The 22,019-nt window shown below is 44.6% G+C and overlaps 1 protein-coding gene across 1 annotated transcript in view; it reads left to right on the top strand.

Moving 5' to 3' along the window:
- LOC118781414 (beta-catenin-interacting protein 1) overlaps positions 1-21,795 on the top strand; it is a 28,844-nt gene extending 7,049 nt beyond the window's left edge. The window contains exons 2-4 of the mRNA XM_036534445.1: positions 4,254-4,368; positions 4,912-5,002; positions 21,697-21,795. Of these exons, the coding sequence (XP_036390338.1) occupies positions 4,273-4,368; positions 4,912-5,002; positions 21,697-21,755 (246 nt within the window). The 5' untranslated portion in view covers positions 4,254-4,272 and the 3' untranslated portion in view covers positions 21,756-21,795. The remainder of the gene's footprint in view (positions 1-4,253; positions 4,369-4,911; positions 5,003-21,696) is intronic.
- The last annotated feature ends 224 nt before the right edge of the window (positions 21,796-22,019 follow it).

Genomic DNA, 22,019 nt, shown 5'->3' with positions numbered 1-22,019 from the left:
GGCATAATGTTAACAGTAATTTAGCTCTAAAATTACTAGTGGCCTCAAACATTTGTTGACAACAGCCAAACATAATGTACTGTACGTTCCGGCTTGTTTTGTTTTTCCTCCATCTCTCCCAGTGGGGTTTTCAACAGCGCTTTGTCTTTTTGTATGAAATGTTATTTTGTAAGCTGAGAGAGATGAAAGAATAAATAAGGACTGCGGTAACAAAATTTGGAACATCAAAACAGGGAGGGGGCATCAACAGGAATCATTTTCAAAGTGGCTCATTCTGAAACTTCAAAAGGAAATGTGGGATAAAAAAAAAAAAAAAAGTTTTTTTTTTGAAAAGGGCAGTTAATCAAAATTAATTTATTCATTACCTTTTGGGCAAACTTTTTTTGTTAATGTTGAGTGGTTTCACAACATGCCTTACGTTTATTTGGGGGTAATGTTTTCTGCAGTTTAAGAGTATTTGTTCACCCAGAAATAATCAGCTCTGCAGTGCTGAGTTGTAAACATTTTTCCAAATGGAGTTTGTTACTTAGCAGCAGGGAGAGGGGAAAAGGGAAATATAATCTAAGATGGTGGAATATTATATATATTACAGCTGAATAAGGGGTATCACAACACGTTTGTTTAGTGGCCTTGACAAAGAGCTTTTTGCCAAATATTAAAATTAACAGGATTTTTTTTTTATTACACAAAGCATACTGCCTGACAGTGAGGCCCAGAGATAACTCCCTGTAATAATTTTACTGCCAGCGGCTGTGGATGGGTCTGGCCTGAGTCATAATGACAATCTTTCCTCTAACTGATAGGCCCAGGAGTTCAAACTGAATTTTTGATAGTGGAGGGCGGAAATGTAGCACCTACTCAATGTCTGCTGCCAAAGACCTGAATTTATACATATATTTATAAATATATAATGTGCGTTATTGCTGATGGTGCCTTCGGGGCCTCCCCAGAAAGTCTTGTCATACATAACAAATGCACAAATTGTAAACTACCCAAATACAAGCCCAAGTAAGCAGCCTCATAACCCCTGGAAAATGATGTGTGGTGTCTTGAGTCAAAATGCTTCCTGAAAGTAAACAAATTTGACCAGATTGTAGGAGTACATGTACTGCTGGGAGATGCTGTCAGGTGAAACGCCAGAGGATCAGAAGATACGGCTTTGAACTGAGTAATAATTTGATATTTTTGCATGACGTGGACGTTCAAATTCCGAGAGAAGCCAAAATGTGTTATGCTATTTAGACTAAAGAAATATCGCTCTTCCTCCGAGAGAACTGGCTATGCGGTCACTAAAGTACATACACATCATGGCACCCAGGTCTCTCATAAACTGAGCCTCCCGTAGCTACAGAGGTCCATACCTGCTGATAAGATAAACGAGTCCACCGTCGCCTGGCCCTGCTTATTTATTTTATAATTTCAAGCACCGTAATAGACGGGGAAGAAATGATCGTAATTTCCAAGGTGGCTTGGTTTCTATCGCACGTTATTTGCGTCAGCGGTTCTACTGATTCCGAGTACTGACTGACAAGTGCGCAGACAGATGTGATGAAAGGATAGAGCGCTGCTTACCCCAAGGTTTGCCAACGTTTACTAGACTATGTAAGACAATATGCTAACGTTAGCGGCCCCTCCGTCAACGTGACAGGACCGTTTTCTCTCCCTGTAGAGTATTTATCATTTTGTGCTAATGTGAGTGTGACGCGGCAAAAGTTAAACAAATCCTGTTCCTGATCTCTGTGTGTCACAAAGATTGTTGGAAGGTGAGGAATTTTACACTGATCTCACAGCTAAAACAAAGCTATATGCTGTGCTTGCTTGCTGAAGTGTTCACTTTGAGACAAACCACTTCCATAATTTTAGAGGCTATCCATAACGTTCACCTCTTTTATGGACTGGAGTAACTGCAAAAAAAAAAAGCAGAAGGGAACTCAAATCCAGGGGCCTTGAGTGTTTTCCCACCAAAGGTGCGCTCTTTCAGTCAATAATTTAAAAGTCAAAATGCTTTGGTTCTTCCCGACCGGTCTTTCCTCATGTTTAATACTAAACCCACTACATTTGAAGCAGAGCAGGTCTCAGGTCTTAGAATGGAATGCTTGAGATTAGCACACTCACAGTGGCTCCTGGGGCCCGGTGCACTATGACTTCACATCCCTCTGCTACCTTCTGTGCCAGCTCTTCAATTAAACATAACCCTACATCAAACAGCCTGTCAACACACATAGGAGCCCTTTGTGTAGATAAGAGGGCACAGGAATCGCCAGGACTATCCTAGCTGCTCCTTTTCCCATGGGACTGTCTGTGACAGATTCTAAAGAATAAAAAAAGAAAGAAAGAAAAAATAAAAGGCCTGTATGCAGTCTTTTTTTTTTACCTTCCATTTCATTGTTTTTTTCCCCTCAGTCACTGTCCAGGCGGAGACAAATGATTTATTTACTGTGATATTTTGTCTAGTTTATATTTCAATATGGTTGGTCTGATTGGGGTCAGCAAAAAAAAAAAAAAAAAAAAAAAACAAAACAAAAAAAAGCCTCCAGCGGTTTTATTCTGTTCTAGTGTGACATGTCAGATGCAAGGACCCGGCTTCTGTCCAGCCATCCTTTGATGATGGCATTTTTATTCATTCATTTATTTATTTATTTATTTGCGCTCAATCTCTGAAGAGCTACTTGCAAAAAAACAGCTACAACAGCAGCTCTTTAATTTATTGCCTGTCATAAAGGAGCCCATCCTTTACCTCCATTTGCATCAGCAAGATAAGCACTTCTTTTGCCGCCGTCCTGGGAAACGTGGTGCCGTCTAATTCGGGAAATAGGTCATTAGTGACGGAGAGGGTGAGAGATGGAGAGCAGGGGCAGGCTCAAGCGCCGTGTGAAAACTTACATGAAACATTTATGAGGGTCGTTTATATTTCTGACGTGTGACAGTCTGTGCTGTGCTTTGCAGCAGGCACGGATGTTCAGTGTAATCGTATTGTTTCCAACGTGTGCGCGTTACTTGGGTGCGATTTAAATCCAGCGTTCTTGTGAGGGATTAGATTTGTCTTCCTGCCGATGGCATAAGGCAGGTGGCTTGTGAATACCGCTCTCTCCCCTTCTGCACACTGGATGCGCTGTCTTCATCACCATTGTCCATTTGATTAAAAACTGCTGCCTAATAACAGGGCTTCAGACCAAATATTTACCCAAGGCGATCAAGCCAAAAGCTTTATGACCCAAATTAAATTTTTGGGAGCCAAAATGTTCATTTAAATGTCAAGTCTAAAAGAATGCCAGAGAATTATACACAAACTGAACACTTCCTTTTGGCCTGTCTCATTCCTCTCCTAGGACAGCCCGCCACACACTGTCTGTCCCTATGCCTGTCTTCCCCATTCTGTGGTTGTGATTTTATCTTGCTGCTCTGTCCATGTGTCTCTTTTTGTCTGAACCTACTGAAACATCCACAGACTTGTGGATCTTTGTACAGTCAGCAAGCATTAAAATGTAAGTGTCCCTTGGCCAGCCAGCGTAGTTTGGTATGCACTTCCTGTTCTTTGGGAACAGCCAGTGCTTCATGCTCTGAGCTCTGGATTGAACTGTTCAAGTGAAGCGTCCTTTGTGCTGAATCTCACCGAATCCTCAAAAGTTGAAATATTTAGTGAATTTGCGTGCCTTTTATGTGATGTGATTTTATGTGATGTGATTTTATGCTGAAAATCCTCATTCACTTAGCATGACCTTTCCCATAAGTTGGCCATGCATCATGAAAGAAAATTGACAAGCACTGAATGACTCTTGACACCCCCCCCCCCCCCCCCCCGAATTTCCCAGCTCTGCAGAACATTCATTCATCATGTTCCCAGATCTGTTATTGAGTTCTTTCACTGTAATCTCCACAGGATTCTGAGTTCAGATCACTTCTGAAAGTGCTGTGATTAAATCGAATCTACTGGATTGTATGGAGGTGCCACATACAGTAACTGATATTGTGGTTGCAAGAATGATCTTCTTTGTCCTAAAAAAAAATATGGAAGTCACCAGTATCAGACAGCACAATAAGTCACACTACAGTAGACTATATTTTCCCAAGTTTTCACAGGGACCAGTAAGCGTTGTAGGTAGGCCTCTGAACAGGTGATTAGTTTGAGGAAGCGAATGCACCTCTCCCTTTGAGACAGCCCCAGCGCGCTGGCTGAGCCGCTCTGGCCTCAGAGGCTCGGAGCAGCAGTTGGCTGACATGTCGGCACGCCGGTCTTCCTGTGGGTGTTTCAGAGCCTCAGGAGCAGGGGGGATGAACCGCGAGGAGGCCCCCGGGAAGTCTCCCGAAGAGATGTACATCCAGCAGAAGGTGCGCGTGCTGCTCATGCTCAAGAAGATGGGATCAAATGTGAGTATTACAGCACTTCACATTGCGTTGTCATTATTTAGCACATACTCTTAGCCAGAGCGACTTTCAGTTTTATCCATATACACAGCTGTGTATTCACTGAGGCAGTTGTGGGTCAAGTACCTTGCCCAAGGGTACAACAGCAGTGCCCCTGCGAGGAATCAAACCAGCAACCTTTCAGTTGCGAGCCCTGCTCCTTACCGCCATGCCGCAGTGCTGCCCAACACAAAAATCATATTTGTGTACATGATGTTAATTCATCCAGGTGATGTACACCCCTGTGCAAAGCTACTCTGTGTGTTCAGCTGCATGATCATCCTAATCACCTCACCTCTAGGCTTAGCTTCAGTGCCATTGAAGGAGCATTAGTGGCCAGGTAAAAAGTTAAAACTACATCTGACAAAATCCCGATGCCGTAGGACTAGATTCCTCACGGCAGGGGCAGTGTCCCTGTAAAGCACAGTACATTAGTGAACACTGCCACTTTTTGAAACGGCTGTGGCAGACTTTTTTTTTTTTCCCCTTCTTTTTTTGTTTTCCCAGCTGACGCCAAACGAGGAGGCGTTCCTCCGGAATTACGCAGGTGTGGTGCACAGCCAGATGAGCCAGCTGCCACAGCACCCCATCGACCAGGGTAGGTCTGACGGTCATCTGTTCACTGCGTTTACGCAGTACCCCGCCCACCTCAGTACGATGTATTCACTACACAACCCACCCATCTCAGTACGATCTATTCACTACACAACCCACCCACCTCAGTACGATCTATTCACTACACACCATCACACCCATCTTAATATGATCTATTCACTACACACCACCTCACCCATCATAATATGTTCATTACACAACTCACCCACCTCCACTCACCCATAGATATGATCTATTACCTACACTGCACCCTACCCACCTCGGTATGATCTGTTCACTACACACCACCTCTCCCATTTTAGTATGATCTAGTCGCTGCATTTACACAAGGCGTCATCGGGCAGGGTAGGTCTGAGAGTTTATTGTATTCCTATGGGCCAGGCTATAAGATAAAGGGAAAGCGCTGAACAAACTGCAAACTGGTGGTGAAGATAGTGTCTGTAAATTTAAATAGAGCTGTCAAGTCACTCTTGTTGGCTGTGCCGGCGTGGGTACATGTGTTTGTTTCAGTCCGTGTCCAGGATTGCTACCCCTTACGCTAACGTTTACAAGAACTTTGACAGATTCTGAGAGGGAAAAGATCCTTTCGTCATTCAAGTGCTCCTTAGACCTTGGCAGAGGTTAATTGTCAGGGTGTAATTTACATTTAAACTGACCGATAATAGTCAGTGTTTATTAAAAAGTCAGTAATTATAATTGCAATCACACTATGCTTGTTTCACAGATTTGCTGTTGTTTCTTATCATAGAAGTGTCAGCTTACTTGATATGGTGTAGTTGTTATTTTCAGTTCTGATATCCCACTAATTTGTTGCTTAGTGTGTAGAGTCCTGTGCATTACCAGTAATGAGTTAATATACAGCTGTACAAAGGGATAATAAATTAAATATAAGCTGTAAGACACTCTGTATATCTGATCCAGTATCTGTCTGTCTGCCTGCTTGGGCGTCTCAGAAACAGCAAACCTATTTAAAGTCCCTATTTTCTACATCAGGTTACCTTTTGCTCATATTTTAGGACAGTACTGAATGATAAATGCAATCATATATTTACATAACTGTGGTGATATAGTTTTAAAAGTTGAAATTATGGCCTGATCATTACATTGTTAATGAAATTCCTTGCAGTGGAACAAGTGTATGTGATGCTCAACGCTAACTGGTCTACTTTCAGCCAGTTTTCTTGCTGGACACCAGGGGGCACCATGTTAACAGAAATCAGGATCTTAAGTAATCATTCCTCCCTGTCTTTAAGACTGTCTGAGGACTGTCTGCAAGCAGGAAAAAGGCTGGCATTTATTCCTTAGATTTGACCCTGCTTATCAGTTGCTTTACAGACGCCTTCCGAGTCTGCTTTGACAGTGGGGTTTTAAAGTTCCTACAGTGTTCCGTCAGCTTCACAGCTGTGTCTTGGACCTAACTTTGTTATATCTCTTTATGCCCACTAAGAGACAGCGGGGTTTAGAAATTCACATGTGACTCCATACCTGAACCAATGCGTTTCATCCCGTCTCTCTGTGTATTTTCTTGGGTGTATAAAGAAGATTACGATTGTTAACTGTTGTGAGGAGATTGGAAGGAAATTGCATTTGAACAGAAAGGTGCGCTGGTTGTTCACAGTGTCGTTTGAAATATTAGGGGCAGACAGACAGTCTGCCTTTATTGATCAGGTGTTATCCTCTCAACCTGAACCCAACTGCCTGTATTAGCCAGATGGCACCACAGAACACTCTTTGCATATTTAAACAGAAAGATTTGTGAGCGAAATTGTACAATGATTTATTTAATCCTCTTTTGTTATCGTTTATTGCTGCATTTGTTGTTAAATGTTAAAAATCGCATATCCATAAATGTGTATTTCAGTGTAAAAAAAAAAAAAAACCTGTATGTGGCAAAGCGATTAACACAATAGTCATTCAGAGATTGTTTCTGATTCTTAAGTCCCTTTAAATGTGCCATTATCCCAAGACAAGCAGGCTTTGAGCAATTGTTCTTGTATAAAGAAACACAGAAAATGCTGTGTATGTGTAACTAGGAGGATGAGGCACAGAGGTGTTTTGCAAGAGAATGCTACCTCTGGGTAACAAGCTTCATTGAGGTGAAAGACGTTTGCAGTCATAAGAACACTGCCATGTTTATCTGGAGTTTAGACCAGATTTACCCATGTTTGGATCTCTTAAAATATTTACAATGTAAGCCACTCTTAAGCAATGAGTGTGCCGTATTTGGAGAGATCGTCATGCATTATGTACAAGTATTTCTTTTCGAAGATACATTTAAATATACATTATAGATCACAAACATGGTTGCAGCATAGAACTAGACAGAATATATATATATATATTTTTTCCCTTCAAGGAAATGGATTCAACACGTTCCTTAAATCTGTCACTTGAGCTGTGAGTGTGGTGTTGAAAACAATTTGTATTTCTTCATTTGCATTCTTTCTGGGTTTTGGATGAAGCTCCGGTTCTTCAGATAGGGTGAGACGGAGTTCATCAGAGCACTGAGATTGAAACGTGAGTCAGATGTTATTCATGCAGTGTGTCGTGTTAAAACATGGCCACCAAAATAATGTGTCTGTAGAGAGCTGAATAACTGCACATCATGAACTTCACTCTTAATAGTGCATTTGACTTGCTTGATCCTCCTCATGTGTTTTTTTGAAACACAAGCAGATCGCATGTGACAACCAAGGAAAAAAAAATTCTGTATACTTTAATTAATAGAGCCTATACTTGGAAGGTATGTAGCTGGCAACAAATGCTTCCCAGTTCTCAGTGAATCTCAATGCATTTAAGGCCATTTTACATGTAATTTTTAGCCAGTTTTAGGCAGTGCTTGCAGCTAAAGCTTCACAGCAGTTCAAAGAAAATAAGACCCAGAAAAAACACTGCCACTTCCATAAGAGTCCAGCTACACCTCAGGGCCGACCGCCTTGGGATTGCATGTTTCCATGTGCCAACAGGAAGGCGTGAGGGTAGGTGTGTGCACAGTAGCTTTTGCAGGTGGGCAGGACTTTAGTAGCTTTGAGGGATTTGGTGGGCTTCATCATCGATGACATCTCCGACGGCATCATTTTGATAACTGATTACTGCACCCAGACATACACGTGCCAAAAAAAAGAAGACACTGAACACATCTTCCAGGCAGATAACATTAGCACAAAGCTCCAAGGCAAGTGAATAATAGAATCACTGATAGGGGTAAGGAAGGAGAACCGAGGCTCGGATTTTAAGGGAGAATCCCACCGCGAAGCCCTCTGGAAAGGCTGTTTGGGGAGGGTTGAAAGAGAATGCAGGAGAGGAGGGCATCAGTAGCCGCAGCGGCTTGGGCCTTTAAAATGGATGAGTTCCCTGGTGGCAACGGCAGAATCTGTGATTGCAGGGAGTCTTCTGCAGAGCTCGTAGGGAGGGGCACAGCGCTCGCAAATCAGAAACAGGCCTCATTGATCCTGGGAATAATTCAGCGCTTAGACATGAACTAGAAGGGGCTGGGGTGGGGTTCTCGGTCCGATGTCTTATGTGATGCACCATCTGTCAAGTTTGGTTGTCTTCATGGTGGAGTTTGCGCTCAGACGCTGGTGTCTCCTTGTGCATGTGTGATATTTTGTGCCCTTTCCACTTCTCTGCTGGCTGAAGATTGTGGCTGTTAAAAGTGCATTGGTGGAAATTCTTCTGTTCTTTCAGAGAATTACATCATTTACCATCAAAGTACACAAACTGATTGATTGTAAATTGTTTATGGGTGTTCAGTATAGTAGTACTGTGTAGTACACACACACACATATCTAAAATATAATATATTAATATAAGATATTGTACTATACAATGTACTGTTACATGACTGGCGAATAAAGTGAATTAGTGTCTCTGGAGCAAAGCATGTTTGAAGTTTGGACTGCGTACCAATTGTGCTTGTCTGCTATTGCTCACAGAACAGTACGCTATCATTCAGTGAACTAGCTATTATTTTGATAGCCTCGAAGCTCTGCTCGGAGTCATTGTTCTTTGATGTGCACAAATGGACAAATAGGCCTGTGTATGGTGCGCGAGAGACGGATTGTCAGAGGGATGTGCATTTGGTCTGGCTGTTTCTGCTCTGTGGTGGCGTCTCACATTTGGTCATGACTGGTTTGAAAATGCAGATACAGAGGCCACTCCATGCCCTGACGGACCATTTGCAAATACCTTTTTGCAAATTTTTGACTTTAATACCAAGTTAAAGTCAACTCTCTATGAAAAAACACCCAAGGAGGAAATGAGAAATGTTTGCACAAGTTGGTAGTTGTACTCCTGTGCACAAGCATATGGGTCACTGAATTTGCATATTAGATACTTTTAATTGACTGTTTTGCATACATGCAAATATTAAGCCGGTAGTTCTATTTTTTTTTTTTTTGTAATCAGAGCTGAGAGTCGGAGGGTTTGATGTGTGTCTGGTGGAGGAGGTGGTGTCTGTCTAGGCTCACGGTAAAATTGATTCCTTGTCCCAGGGAGTACTGAGCGCTTACAGGAAAAACAGCTCCTGTATAAATTTATAAAAATTATGTTACTGCTCTGTTCTGGAGCCTGGTCCCTTCTCAAAATGCCAGATGGATGTGAGCAATACTGCAGTGTGGCTGCCTTCACGCACAGGTTCTCCCCCCTGTGTATTGTGAGGAATAGAGTCACTTAATGGTTTGTTTCCAGGGCGATGTGAGGGGGCTGCAGTATAGATGAAGCCTACCTCTCATTTGTTCCTGCTGAGTGTTTAAAATAGGAAAAAAACCAAAAGAAAAGCACTGATGCTGATGGGTTGTCAGTGAGATCTGTGTGCTTGTTAACACAGCGCGCCTGAGTATGCCTTTTTTTTTTTTTTTGAACGCGTGCACATTTTTTGTTTTAACCAGGCCCCAGCGGTGCCGTATCTCCCCGATTGTAACTCGCAGGGGGAGTGCGGCTCTTCTGTGAGTCATCGTGTGGAAAGGCCCCGGGTTTCTGTGAGTTTGCGCCCACGGTGGTCGGCCCCCCGGGGTTGGGGGAACGCTGCTTTTTATTTTCACAGAGAGAGAGAGAGAGAGAGCTGCGGCTGAGAGCTGCAGCGGCACCACCACTGCGCCGCGGGTATCTATGGAGCCCCGGCGAACGCGGAACTCCAAGGATGGGCGGAGGATTTGGGGGGTGGGGGGTTCTGCCTGTGATGAGGCGGTGCGGGATCCTAGAGCTCCCTCGCCGGGGGGCCTTGGGGAACAGAGCAGCACAGGCTGCGGTGAGGAGGGGTTTCCATGGCGACGCTAATAGCTGGGGTGCTGGGGGGCTCCCCACGGGACGCAATGCCACAGTGCGGTGCAGGGGGAAGAGGCGAGCCAGGGCCTCATTAGGAGGCCTGGAGACGGGCTGCAGCGTTAATTACGAACGGCTGCCATGATACTGGGATTGTCCTCGCCTTCATCTCCCTGCACCCCCAACAGCAGCAAGTTTTTCTACCATTCATTTTAATTTGGTCTCTTCTGTGGGGTGTTTTTCGTGTGTGTGTGTGTGTGTGTGTGTGTGTGTGTGTGTGTGTGTGTGTGTGTGTGTGTGTGTGTGTGTGTGTGTGAGAATGTGTGAACATACATGTGAGTGCACATACATGTGTTCTTGCGTGTGAGCATGTGGACTTGTGCGGAGGGGTGGATTTCATAATCACTCCTGACTACAAGGTGAGCAGTGTCTCTGCTGAACACCAGCGCAGCAAACCCGCTGGTGTGACCCGCCTAAGAAAAGGTCTCAAGGCCTAGCGTGACATTAGCGCATAAACGGTGACGTTTTCTTTACTGGTGCTATGCAGTATTTGCGTGCAGCGTCAAACGAGGATCGCAGAGTGCACCGTGACAACTCGTGTCTGTCTGCTCCAAAATCTCCTCAGACTTCTACCCACTGATGAGTTTGCATCAAGGTGTGGCTGTGTTTGGATGGGGGAAAAAAAGTCTCCAGATTGAAGCACATTAGGCCGCTTGCTATGTGCTCTTTATGAGCAGTCAGGAGCTACAGCAGTGTAAGTCAGGGGAGGGCTAATGGCTGCGGTTCAGTATATTATGGCCAATTAGCCTCCGCAGCCTGCCCAAAACCTGACAGAATGCAGTGTGTGTGGAGAGATTGCCAGGCCTGATGCCTACAATAAGCACGGTGTGCCTGCCGTTTGTCAGAGAGAGTCCTCCCAGCACCGGCAGCTATTTATAGAAATGCTGATGCAACCTGCCCTGCATGCATACAGAACACTTTGAAGAGGTAGCTCTCAAATCCAGAGAAGTCTTAAGCATACCCAGCAATAGTGTTTTTAAATGTGAATCAGTGGATCTGTGTGAAATATAAATTAGTACTGATCCCTCTGTTTCTAAGAGTTTGGAACCACGGCCGTTAAAAAAGTACTTTCACACACATAAACATTATTGATTTGCAGGTTCCAATCATCAGGAGGAAAAAGAGAACTCCTACTTCTTCTGTATAGAATTTGTCAAACGTTTGGACACATTTGATTAAGACAATGGGAAACATGCATTCAAAGACATTTTTATCTAAAGACATGCTTAAATGCTTGAAATTTGTTTCTTGGACAAATATAAATAGTGAAGTTGATGCCTATGTATGAATTTCTTTCCAAAAAAATTTCATTTTAACAATTTTTTTTCTTTACTATCATTCTAAAATGTCAAAAATAGTAAAAATAAATAAAAACCCTTCTCTGAGTAGGTGTGCCCAGACTCTTGAGTGGTACTGTTTGCTTTTTAATTGTTATAAATCTGCTTTGGTCTGAGATACTCCAGGGTAGATGAAGACTGCCTGTCATCTGTCACCCTATCTTAACAAGAGACAGAGTAATTATATTCCGCATTGATTTATTTTAAGCGTGTCCCTCTATATCCTTGTGTGGTATTGCATTAGCCTCTGTAGTTGTTCGCCCCCTAGTGTTGTTGAAGGTCCTATAATTAATCCTCTCAGCCTGGCCAGATTGTGTCCCCCACATGTATTTGCTATTTACTGTGTTGAGCAGCTGCTGTGTGGTTTTTAGTATCGATAGTGTCTGCTTCCCCTGACCTGTGGTTCTTGATTACACGGAGACCTGAGTGCTCAGGCAGTGTACTTTTAGTTTGTTTTAGCAGTTTCTCTTGTCATATCTCAATCTGCCATTTGTTCTTGTCTGTGTAACTGCTTATCTATTCAATCTGTGTGCTACCCTCCATTTTGACCTCAGATTAACGTTGGGGGAAACTACCAGTAACACCAGTAATCTCTGTTGACATCTCTCCTCGTTTCCCCTCAGACCCATCTGGATTGATTGGAAGCTGCTATCAGGCATTTACACTGTTCTGAGCTTTTGCTTTGGATGTCTGTTAATGCTTTTGCGTTGTGTCAGTGGAAAGATTTTCAAAATACGGATGGCCGAATATCTCTGTAAATCTAATTAAAAAAAAAAACATGCTGTGAAAAGATTTACATGACATGCACAATAAAAATAGCTTGTTGATTTTGCTATGCAGTGGATATGGGAGGTCAGTCGCTGGTCTCTCCCTGTGGTGTGGGGTGAGACCCCATCACGGCTGAGTTTCTGGGTCAGAACCGGCTAAATTCACACAGTGAACCCTGCGGAGAGGTTAATAAAGAAGCACCTGCTGAGCAGATTCCAGACTCAACGCTTGGCTGAGCATCAGCGTGCTCCCTCACACAAGCTGAGGGCAGTCTTTCCCCCTGTTCAGTTCCAGCTCCAGAACAGACTTGGAATTGACAGTTCAATTCTTAAAAACTGAAGTCATTCTGTTCGGAACGTTGTAGCCCTCAGCCCTTCCGGAACTCAAACAATAGCCCCGCTGTGATTTGTCAGGTGGCCGGACTGAAATGGCCGAGCTGGATGCTTACACCTGAAAGGTTGTGCTGTGTATTGCTCCCCTCTTTCCCCATGTCGCCTGGAGGGAAAACGCTCAGCCAGTTCTTTAGTAAAAAATTCCTCGTTGTTGGAACTGGAAGCCTCGATTTCAACCACACTGTTTCTGCAAAGTGAGAAGATGGTCCGGTGGCTGTCACCATCAGCGTAGGTTTGTGTCATGCATATCCCTACGCATCTGTTTGTTTAGCTCATCTTCGTTTGTTTTGGATACTCCTTCGGGGAGAGAGTTGAATATTCTATGTCCATTTCCTTAAGTGGGTGGCATTCAGTAACTGCGAAATCACTGTATGTGACATTTAATAAACCGTGAAAAAAATCAGCTCACATTAACAAAGATGCACAGTCCGGTTTCAGATGGACTTTAAAGGCAACATGGAGAAGGCCTGTTCAGAGGTGTAAATACTCAGTGCTGAAGAGGAGGAAGTGGGCTACGGTGGCCATATTGTCCCACTGAAGTCCTGTGGTGGCAGAGGAAGAACAGCGGGTGCGGGAGAGAGTGGGGAGTGGGGGTGGGGGGGTCAGTCGCAGGGAGCAGGGCGGATCACAGTGAGCCAGCAGCTGTTTGTTCATAGGCGTTAGCAACCTGCTGGCTGGTGATGCAGTCTGATTTTGAGCCGTTGCCAGGCGACAGCTCCGAGGGGCTGACGTCGGAGCCGCGTTGGGCGCGTTCTGGTGTGACAGAGCATGGTGTGTGTGTGTGTGTGTGAGCTCAGTGGGAAGTGTAGGCGAGAGCAGAAAGGCACACACACACGCGCGCACACACACACACACGCACACACACATCTCCCTGCTGCAGAATTATAGAGCACATTGTGCCTCACCATTTACTAATCTCTATCATTTGGAGGACTGTTTTTTATATGATCTAGAGCGCTACAATTTGAGGACCCACAGACACGGAGCTGAAGTCCTTGCGGTTGACCTGCCCTTCATACAAGCTTCTTGTTATGCAAGGATGAGCCGCGTTATGCAACCAGGAGAGAGGATTCAGGTTAAAAAAATGCGGTGAAGCAGATACGTGTTTTAAATGGAAGTGGGTTACTGATATCATATTCAGTACACTCTACCTGCGTAACTGGCCACATCTTCCTAGCTGTTATCCATTTTAGATGTAATGGTCCTCAGATAGAATGTTACAGTGTTACACTCCTAGGAATATGCATTCCGGAACAAAAGAGGTGCTGGAGCTGAGAAATGCCTTAAATGGAAGAAGGCTACTGTTACCATATTAAGCATACACTCCCAGCATAGATGAAATTGTCTGTCATGTTTCTGTTCATTTATTTGTAATTTTTCCAGCCAGAGCTACATTAATATCAATCTACGTACCTTGTCCTAGACATTTTCAGCACTGCAGCTTCCAGCATTAATATTTGCACGGGCTGTATCGGTAGCTTTCTCCCCACCACCTGGACGGATTTCGCTCCCTTTTTCTTTTCTGAGGACACAGCAAATCCGTGTGTATACTCTCTGAGTCATGTTCTCAGCCTCGGGTTTCAGTGTTCACCTACACGCTGAGGTGCTGTGGTTTGGGGGAGAGAGTGAAATTTTACAGAAGGAATTGTGAAGCACCTCTGTCTTGACAAAATGACCATCTTGGGTTGATTGCTTGGATGAGCTGTGGTCCAGGAGAGCCCAGTACAGCAGTATGTAGTTGTTTTGGGCCTGGACAATAACAGTTATTTCTCTAAGTACAGCACTAATGTGAAGTATATGAACAGAACGTAAAATAAATGGTTAGCATGTAATGGAAAGGTTGCTGGTTCCATTCCCTGCTGGGGCACTGCTGCTGTACCCTCGGGCAAGGTACTTATCCTAAAATGCCTCAATAAATAGGCAGTTGTATAAATGGATAGCATGTAAAAATTGTAACCTATATAAGATAAGAATGTCCGCTAAATGAAAATAATGTAACATGCCTCATACACACTTTTCCTTAAAACAATACAAAACATTTCACTTTTTCAAGAATCGTTAGTTCCTTAAAACGGGGGCTGTCGACTCTCACAACAGACATGGCCGCATTCTAATAACACTCAGTTGGAGCAAGTATCAAGAACATTTCTTTGATCGCTGTAGTTATGCCTCATTTTCGTATTAGCATACGTACAAGGGAACAGTTGTTGCAGCAGTTAGGTTTGCTGAAATGCATTATTGCATTAATGCAAAATGCAAATTATGCCTGGATGCAATGTTCATATTTCAGTCAGTCTGATTCAATCAGGATGCTACTTAGCAATAAATCGCACAGTGCTCTGAAAACCCAGAAGTCATTTTCGATGGCGCTGTATGAGAATATCCTTATGAGCCATCAGTCTTTGCAGGCATTGCTCTCGTAGCCCAGCATTGCGGTCATCATGAATAGCATCAGCTGTAAAGATGCCCGGCTTCTGCAGCATCCATATTTGTTGTCGTTGCTGCTGCAGTGTTACTCTTCCAGCTGGAAGAGTTTTGTGGGATAAGGATTTCATCCCCCAATGTTGCAGCTCTCACAGGTCTCTATATCCGGCTGAAAAATGCCTTGGTAAAGATAGGGGTTCTGGTAATGCACACCCTTTGTGTAAACATATTATTGATATAAGATTAAAAAGGTCATCAGGCTGTGAGGTGTACGTGCATACAGAGTCAGTATGACAATACGGGAAGGGGTCAATGCTGCCCTGACCTGCTATTACCCTAATCAGAGGGGACACAGTTCTCCTGATCCCAGGTCAGTGTTCTGAACTCCTCCGTGACCTGGCCGCACGGTCTTTCTGCCCTCTCCTGCTCCTTGCCGCGTAGCCAGAGTTGATGTCTTTGTCCACTGTGCTTGTGTTCTGCAGCCAGGCCTGGGAGAAGTCTCTACCCTTTATCACAGGGGAGTGAGCGCAGTCCTTAGGGTCTCTGATCCGCTCCTCCCGCCAGCACACAATGTCCCGTTCACTCTCATGCTCGTTTATGAAGCAGTTAATAATGCAGTATATTTATACTTTCAAAGGGACTTTTTTGTTCACCCAGTATTTCCATCCAGCTGCCTCAGCCCTTGTTGGTAATGATCTCATCTTAGTTGCAGAGGTTCAGTCATTTTTGCAGACCTTGGATTTATGCTATCGTAATAAACATCACTAAAACATTTTTAGTATAAACTCTGTGTGACTCCCAAAAAAATTAATCATGAGTGCAAGAAGGGTTTTGTTGTATTTAAAGTGTCATTTCTGAAATGCAGGTTGACATTATCAGTAGGTACACAGAAAAACAAGCTGCTAAAAAAATTCAGTGCCCCTGTGCACACCACCTCCCCTCCCAAGGTTCTGCGGGCAACACAAAATGTTGTGCTGTTTTTGTGGGTCGGGTCAGCACTGGCTCAGGGCTATGGTGTTGTTCTCATCATTGCAGTAAGGAGGGCAAGATCCAGAGAATACAGGGGGAGAACTAGCTCTGCCTGCAGACAGAGAATCCTGTAGCACCAGCACAGCCAGACAGAGACAGACTTTGTCCTGGTAAGACTGGCACAGTGGCTGGGCAGATGTCTGTTCCTAGTGTGACCGAAAGAGGTGGAAACCACTGACCTTATAACTGTCCACTCCAGAGCTCTCCGGGTGGACACAGGAGGTCCAGAGAGGACTCTCTTTCTCCCTCCATCTTTCCCTCAGCCTTCCTCTCTTTCCTTTCTCTTTCCCTTCCCTCCTCTTCCCCCTCATTGGTCAGACCTCTCAGATCTTACGGGACAGGGAACTTGAAAGGCAGAGATAGTCCACATGAAAGCAGCTGTTGGATGTGGAGGCCTTAACCACCCCCCCACCCCCCTAACCAATGCTGATTAAGCTTAGGTCAACTTGAACCTGGCATGGAAACATCCTAATTATTTCCTTTGATGTGCAGCACAGAGGCAGGCATCCCTAATTCACCGTTACTGCCTGGCAGGGTCCGCGCTGCCTTTTGAAGAACATCAACCTTCCCCCCCGTCTGAGGGGTGTTTAAAACAGACTGCGTCCTACTTTCCTCTCCCCTGGTCTAATTAAATCCATCAAGCTATTAGGTGTTGTGAAGAACTCAGCAGCCTTTTTATAGCAAAGGTGTGAGAGATTTAAAAAAAAATAAAAAAAACACTGCTGCTTTTTTTTTTTTTTTTGCTTTCTCCAGGAAATGTCTCTCTCTCTCTCGGAAGGTGTTGGAAAGCCGTCAAATCGTGCAAATGAATGCTATCAGGTCCCGCGTGACCTCGCTGCGGCTGGATATCCGGTGTTTGCTTTGGAGTCACAGGAACCCTTGGTGTGTCTTTTCATGTGAAATCGAGATCGATGCGATTGTGGGTGTCTCTGATCATCTGACTGGAATATGGGCATCAGTTTACTCCAAGTTACTCCTAAGTTTAACTGAAAATTGTACTTTTTATCTTAACTGACGGACTTTTTATGTCTCTTCTTGGGTAATGAAGTTAATTCCTAGGTGCGAATTCTCACCTTGTTCTGTTAACAGCACACCTTCCAAACTGGTATGCAGTTTGAGTGCTGTACATGTAAGGAGTGATGCACCTACTGTGTGGATGTCAACACAAGGAACCACTGCTGCTGTGCCTTCAAACTTCCAAAAATCTTTCTCTTTGTTTTAAGATGGCGAATCGTTTGTTGTATTGTCTTATAACAGGCAAAGGTGATTGTCTGTTCACTTACACCATGATTTGAGAAAGTGGGAGTTTAACACCATTTCAGTGAAATTCTAGGTGCAAATGTGAATACATTTCCCACTGGCTTAGCTTTCAGACTGTTTCCTAAAGGTCCTTTCACATTATCTGTTTCAGTGATTGCTCAAGTTAACAAGAGGCCTATAGAGGGGGAAAAAAAAACACGAACAACACGGCAAGGGCTGAACAAGGAAGTGTGTGCTGGTTTCCAGCCCTTTTGCATGGGCAAGCTCCGTCTGTCACCAGCTGCCACATGTTCCCTGCCGTGCTGTTTTAGTGTGACAGCAAGCAACCAGACAGAAAGAGTCCTCTCAAAAACTAGATTACCATCAAAACGGTAATTACAGAATTGTGGTCCACGTGCGGATGAGACTGGAGTTCCACAGTCCTGTGGAAAACAGTTTAAAAGTCTGTAGAATACGTATACTTAAAGCAAGTATACTGATATGTACTTTACATGTGTTTAGCACATGACTGGCCTTGGATGTGAGGAGAAGCGGGTCCATAACCGAATTCTGTTTTGTATCAGTTGAACTTTGCCAGATCCAGTGGAGGGCTGGGTGTGTGGACTGTGTGGCTTGGTGTCTTGTAGGTGATACCTCTTATTCTGTCTGGACACTGTCAATCAAATCAATCCATCAACTTTATTTGTTTAATTTATATTGATTGTCACAAAGTGTTGTACATAGTGTGTTTTTCATAGGGAATCAAAAAACCAGAAAACCCAGGCTCCTTGGCGGGGGGGGGGGGGGGGGGGGGGGACTGGAAAATTATCCCTGCCCTGACAAAAGGTGGTAGAGAGACTCAAAATAATAAAAGAGAAGATAAGATTGGTATAATGCAAAGCATCAGTTCATCTCAACAGCTGGTCAAAATAGTTCCATTCCGTAGCCAGTGAAGCCACAGGGGATGGAAATGTTGACCTCATGCAGGCTATGACAGGGGACCCTCCTTCTGAGAGTGGATGGTGCAGCAATGGTCCAGGCATGTTATTCACTGTTTTCCCTCATTCGTCTGTGGCCAGGTTCTCCCTACACCCTCACTTAACTGTACAGACGTTAGTGCCATGACAAGCCTCTGAATGACAAGTAATCTTTTATCCCGTTGTTGTGAAGTGGAGGGATCCGTCATGCATCTTTATTGTCGGAATGAAGACGGCCGTAACTCTGAAAACCAATTTTTCCCCCGACGGGTCTCGTCTGTTTGCTTTTCTTCATGCGAAGCTTTGTGATGCAGGTTTTGATTTAATTAAACTTCAGCTCTGTGGGAGGCCGACTGTGTACCTGACTGAAATTTCAAGTGGCATGATGTTTGTGGTGACACCAGGGGGTGAAACAACTTACTCTGTATTCACTGTGGCTTGTTGGATGAGGATATCTGAAGCTCTCCCATACCTTCCCACTTTGATTTATTGTACTCACCCCCAGGTTGACATAGCTACTCCGTACTAATTGCACTGTCAAGAGTTTTACTGGGATGGGCAGGTGATTGGCTAATCAGGACAAGACAAGCCTCCCATTTAAGACATCACTTATGACTGCTGGGGCAAATGAGGCATCCCTCATCTCTGCTGAAGCCCTATGCTCACCTTAAATAATTATTGTAACCCAGGGTTGAGGGTAATACTGTATTTATTCACGGTAGCTGCGAACTCTCTCAGGATGTGAATATCAGCAAGGTGCAATCTGTTTGTGTAAGAGGCCTCTGTGAGTTTTCAGGAAGGAGGGCAGTGATTATTCAGGCTCAGCCCCCTGTCCTGTGAAGAGATTAACTCATTACTCTCTGCTTGGTGAACATCAATCTCCCCAGCTGCTGGGGTGAGAGCCGAAGGTCAGCTTGACCGGCAGCTGGGGGGGATCTGGACACTCAGTTAACAGCAGAACGTGGGCTAAATGTCTGCTCTTCACCGTACGGCTCCATGGTGCGCACTCAGCTACATTGAAATGCCAGAGTGTGAGATGGGCGTGGAGGTCTGTTTGTTGATAAATGCCCGCCCTTGTATACAGGAACATCCGGTGAATGGGAACACTCTCCAGACTATGCGTGACATGCCGTTCACAGATTAGTGTAAATATGCCAGCGTGTGGCAGTAAAGAGCGAGCTGTAAACCTCCATGTGCCCCCCTCCCCCCCCAGGCCCAGAGAGGGGGCCAGAATGTATTTTCTCGCTCGGAAATGATTTGCTGCCGCTCAGCCTGAGGGACACAGCCAGTCGTTAATCAGCAGCTCAGAACACAGAGCGTCCAGTGTGTGCCTGAGCATTCAGGAAATATGGGTGACCAATCGGCCATTTTTCCTCCGCCTCTGCTCCCCGGGGACTGCATCGCTGATGCGTGCGTGTGCGTGTGTGCGTGCGTGCGTGCATGCGTGTGTGGAGAGGCTCACACAGGAGCCGGTGCAGGTACCTGCCTCACAGTGCAGCAGACCGACATGCAGCTGAATTGGAGGAGCAGAAGCAGGCGGATGCAGGGGAATCTGCGGCGGCTGTTCCGTCTCCATTAGCTCCCGCTGGCCGGTTAATTAGGAGCAGTTTGTCTTGGGCGGAACGGGGACACTTTGGTACTCTGTCATTGCTGTCTGCCCAGCCAATTAGCTGAGACATCAGTTTGCCGTTCCCACCAGAAAGTTTATTTTTAAAACTTGAGCTTTTTTTTGTGTTTTTAATGCTGCGTCTAAAACCTCTGCGTAGTATATGTGCTTACAGTTCTGGAGTCTAGTTTGGTCTAAACCTGTGAGACAGTGGCATCAAAAAAAGAGAGAAACTGAAATGGCCAAAATGAATCTCAGTCTATGAATATGATACATTTATGGGTGGTAGTGACAGCTGTCATATGTGAAAGAATCCAGAACCAGAGTAGGCAACGCTGGTCCAGAAGTACGGGAGATGTTTCTGGTTTTTGTCCCCTTGGTCGAATAATTGCATTATGCTGGCGGCCATGTGGTCGAGGGCTTGGAGCTTCACCCTGGCTGTGTATATTAGCATCAAGTTGGGTTGCACCATGCCACGCACTATGCCACACCCTATGTCACAAGCGCCATCAGATTTTTTGAATCAAGCACTTTGACTGGTAAAATGCATTAGGTATCAGTGATTGTGGTATGTTGTCTGTTAATTCTGTTCTGAACTGAACTGAACCATCGCGTAAGGCTCTCAGAGGATTGAAAGCTGGTGTTGTTTTCTGAATTTTTAGCAAGGTTTGAACCCTTCCTTTTCATGGTACGATTGAAAAAATTGGATTTATTAAGAATTATTATCTCTCAACCGTGTGTCTTGCCCTCATTATATTTGCAGAATCCTGCTGAGGTAGAACAGGTGTGTTCATGATATGAGGTGTAAGCGATCCATCATCAAGGGTGTTAATAAAATGCGCATGTTTGCAAGGTAATATGAATGTACCCTAAATGTGTGAGATCAGCTAAGCCATGCAAGACAGAATGATTCAGAATACCAAAACGTGAGATTTCCATAAAACTACTGTTGAAGGCATGTCAAAAAATCCTCCTCAAGTAGAATGCATAATTCTATGCATATATTTCATGCAACATTGTATGTGCATTTTTAAGACAGTGAAAAAGCTCAGAAGACTGGAAAACATTATTGTTTCAGGATAAGATGAGAAGCAGGTTGTAGCGAAGGGCGAGAGCAGTCGCCCCGCCCGGCTTTGAACCCGGGTCTACGGGGTACCAAACATGCGACTTTGACCGCGACGCCAAAGAGCCAGGCTCTTTGGTATGGCAGTCAGAGCACATACTCAACCGTAGTGACGGCACTCCGTCACACAGGTTCAGAATGGGGAAAAATGCACAATTGTTGTGTGGTAATTTGGGGGGGAAGGAAACTTCAATTGATGTTTCACAGTTTTAATACCAAACTTTTAAATACTTTAAATACTTTTAAACACTTGTATTTATTTTACCAGCTTAGCAGATGCCCGTATCCAGGGTGACTTGCCCGTATATTTTAGGGTAATTGCCTTTATTCAATGGGGCAGCTACTGTGCCACACTTTGGAATTGAGCCTGCAGCCATCTGGCGACAGGTGAATTTCCCCAGCAACGCTACTCTGTCACATGTCTAATGTCACATGATAATGGTGTCCGGTTCATCCCCAGGTGCTGAGGATGTGGTAATGGCCTTCTCAAGATCGGAAACAGAGGACCGGAGACAGTGACCTCCAGCCGCATTACCTCTCGCTGCAACGACACAACTTATGGACAGAGGGGGAGGGGGGGGCGGGGATGGGGGGTGGGGAAGTGACCGGGCAATTCGCGGAGCTGACAAGCTTCCTGACCTCCTCTCCCCCATCCTCCTCAAACAAACTGCTACCCTGTCGTCCCAGTGTCTTTGAGCCCTGGGGCTTTGTGTCACCTCAGTGAAGACGAGCAGGAAAAAACATGTGCAGACCCATGCCATTTATGGTTATGTGTTGTTCCTT

Source organism: Megalops cyprinoides, chromosome 7 (genome assembly GCF_013368585.1).
Source record: "Megalops cyprinoides isolate fMegCyp1 chromosome 7, fMegCyp1.pri, whole genome shotgun sequence".
NCBI classification, from domain to species: Eukaryota; Metazoa; Chordata; class Actinopteri; order Elopiformes; family Megalopidae; genus Megalops; species Megalops cyprinoides.
This window is presented reverse-complemented; position numbering and strand designations above follow the sequence as displayed.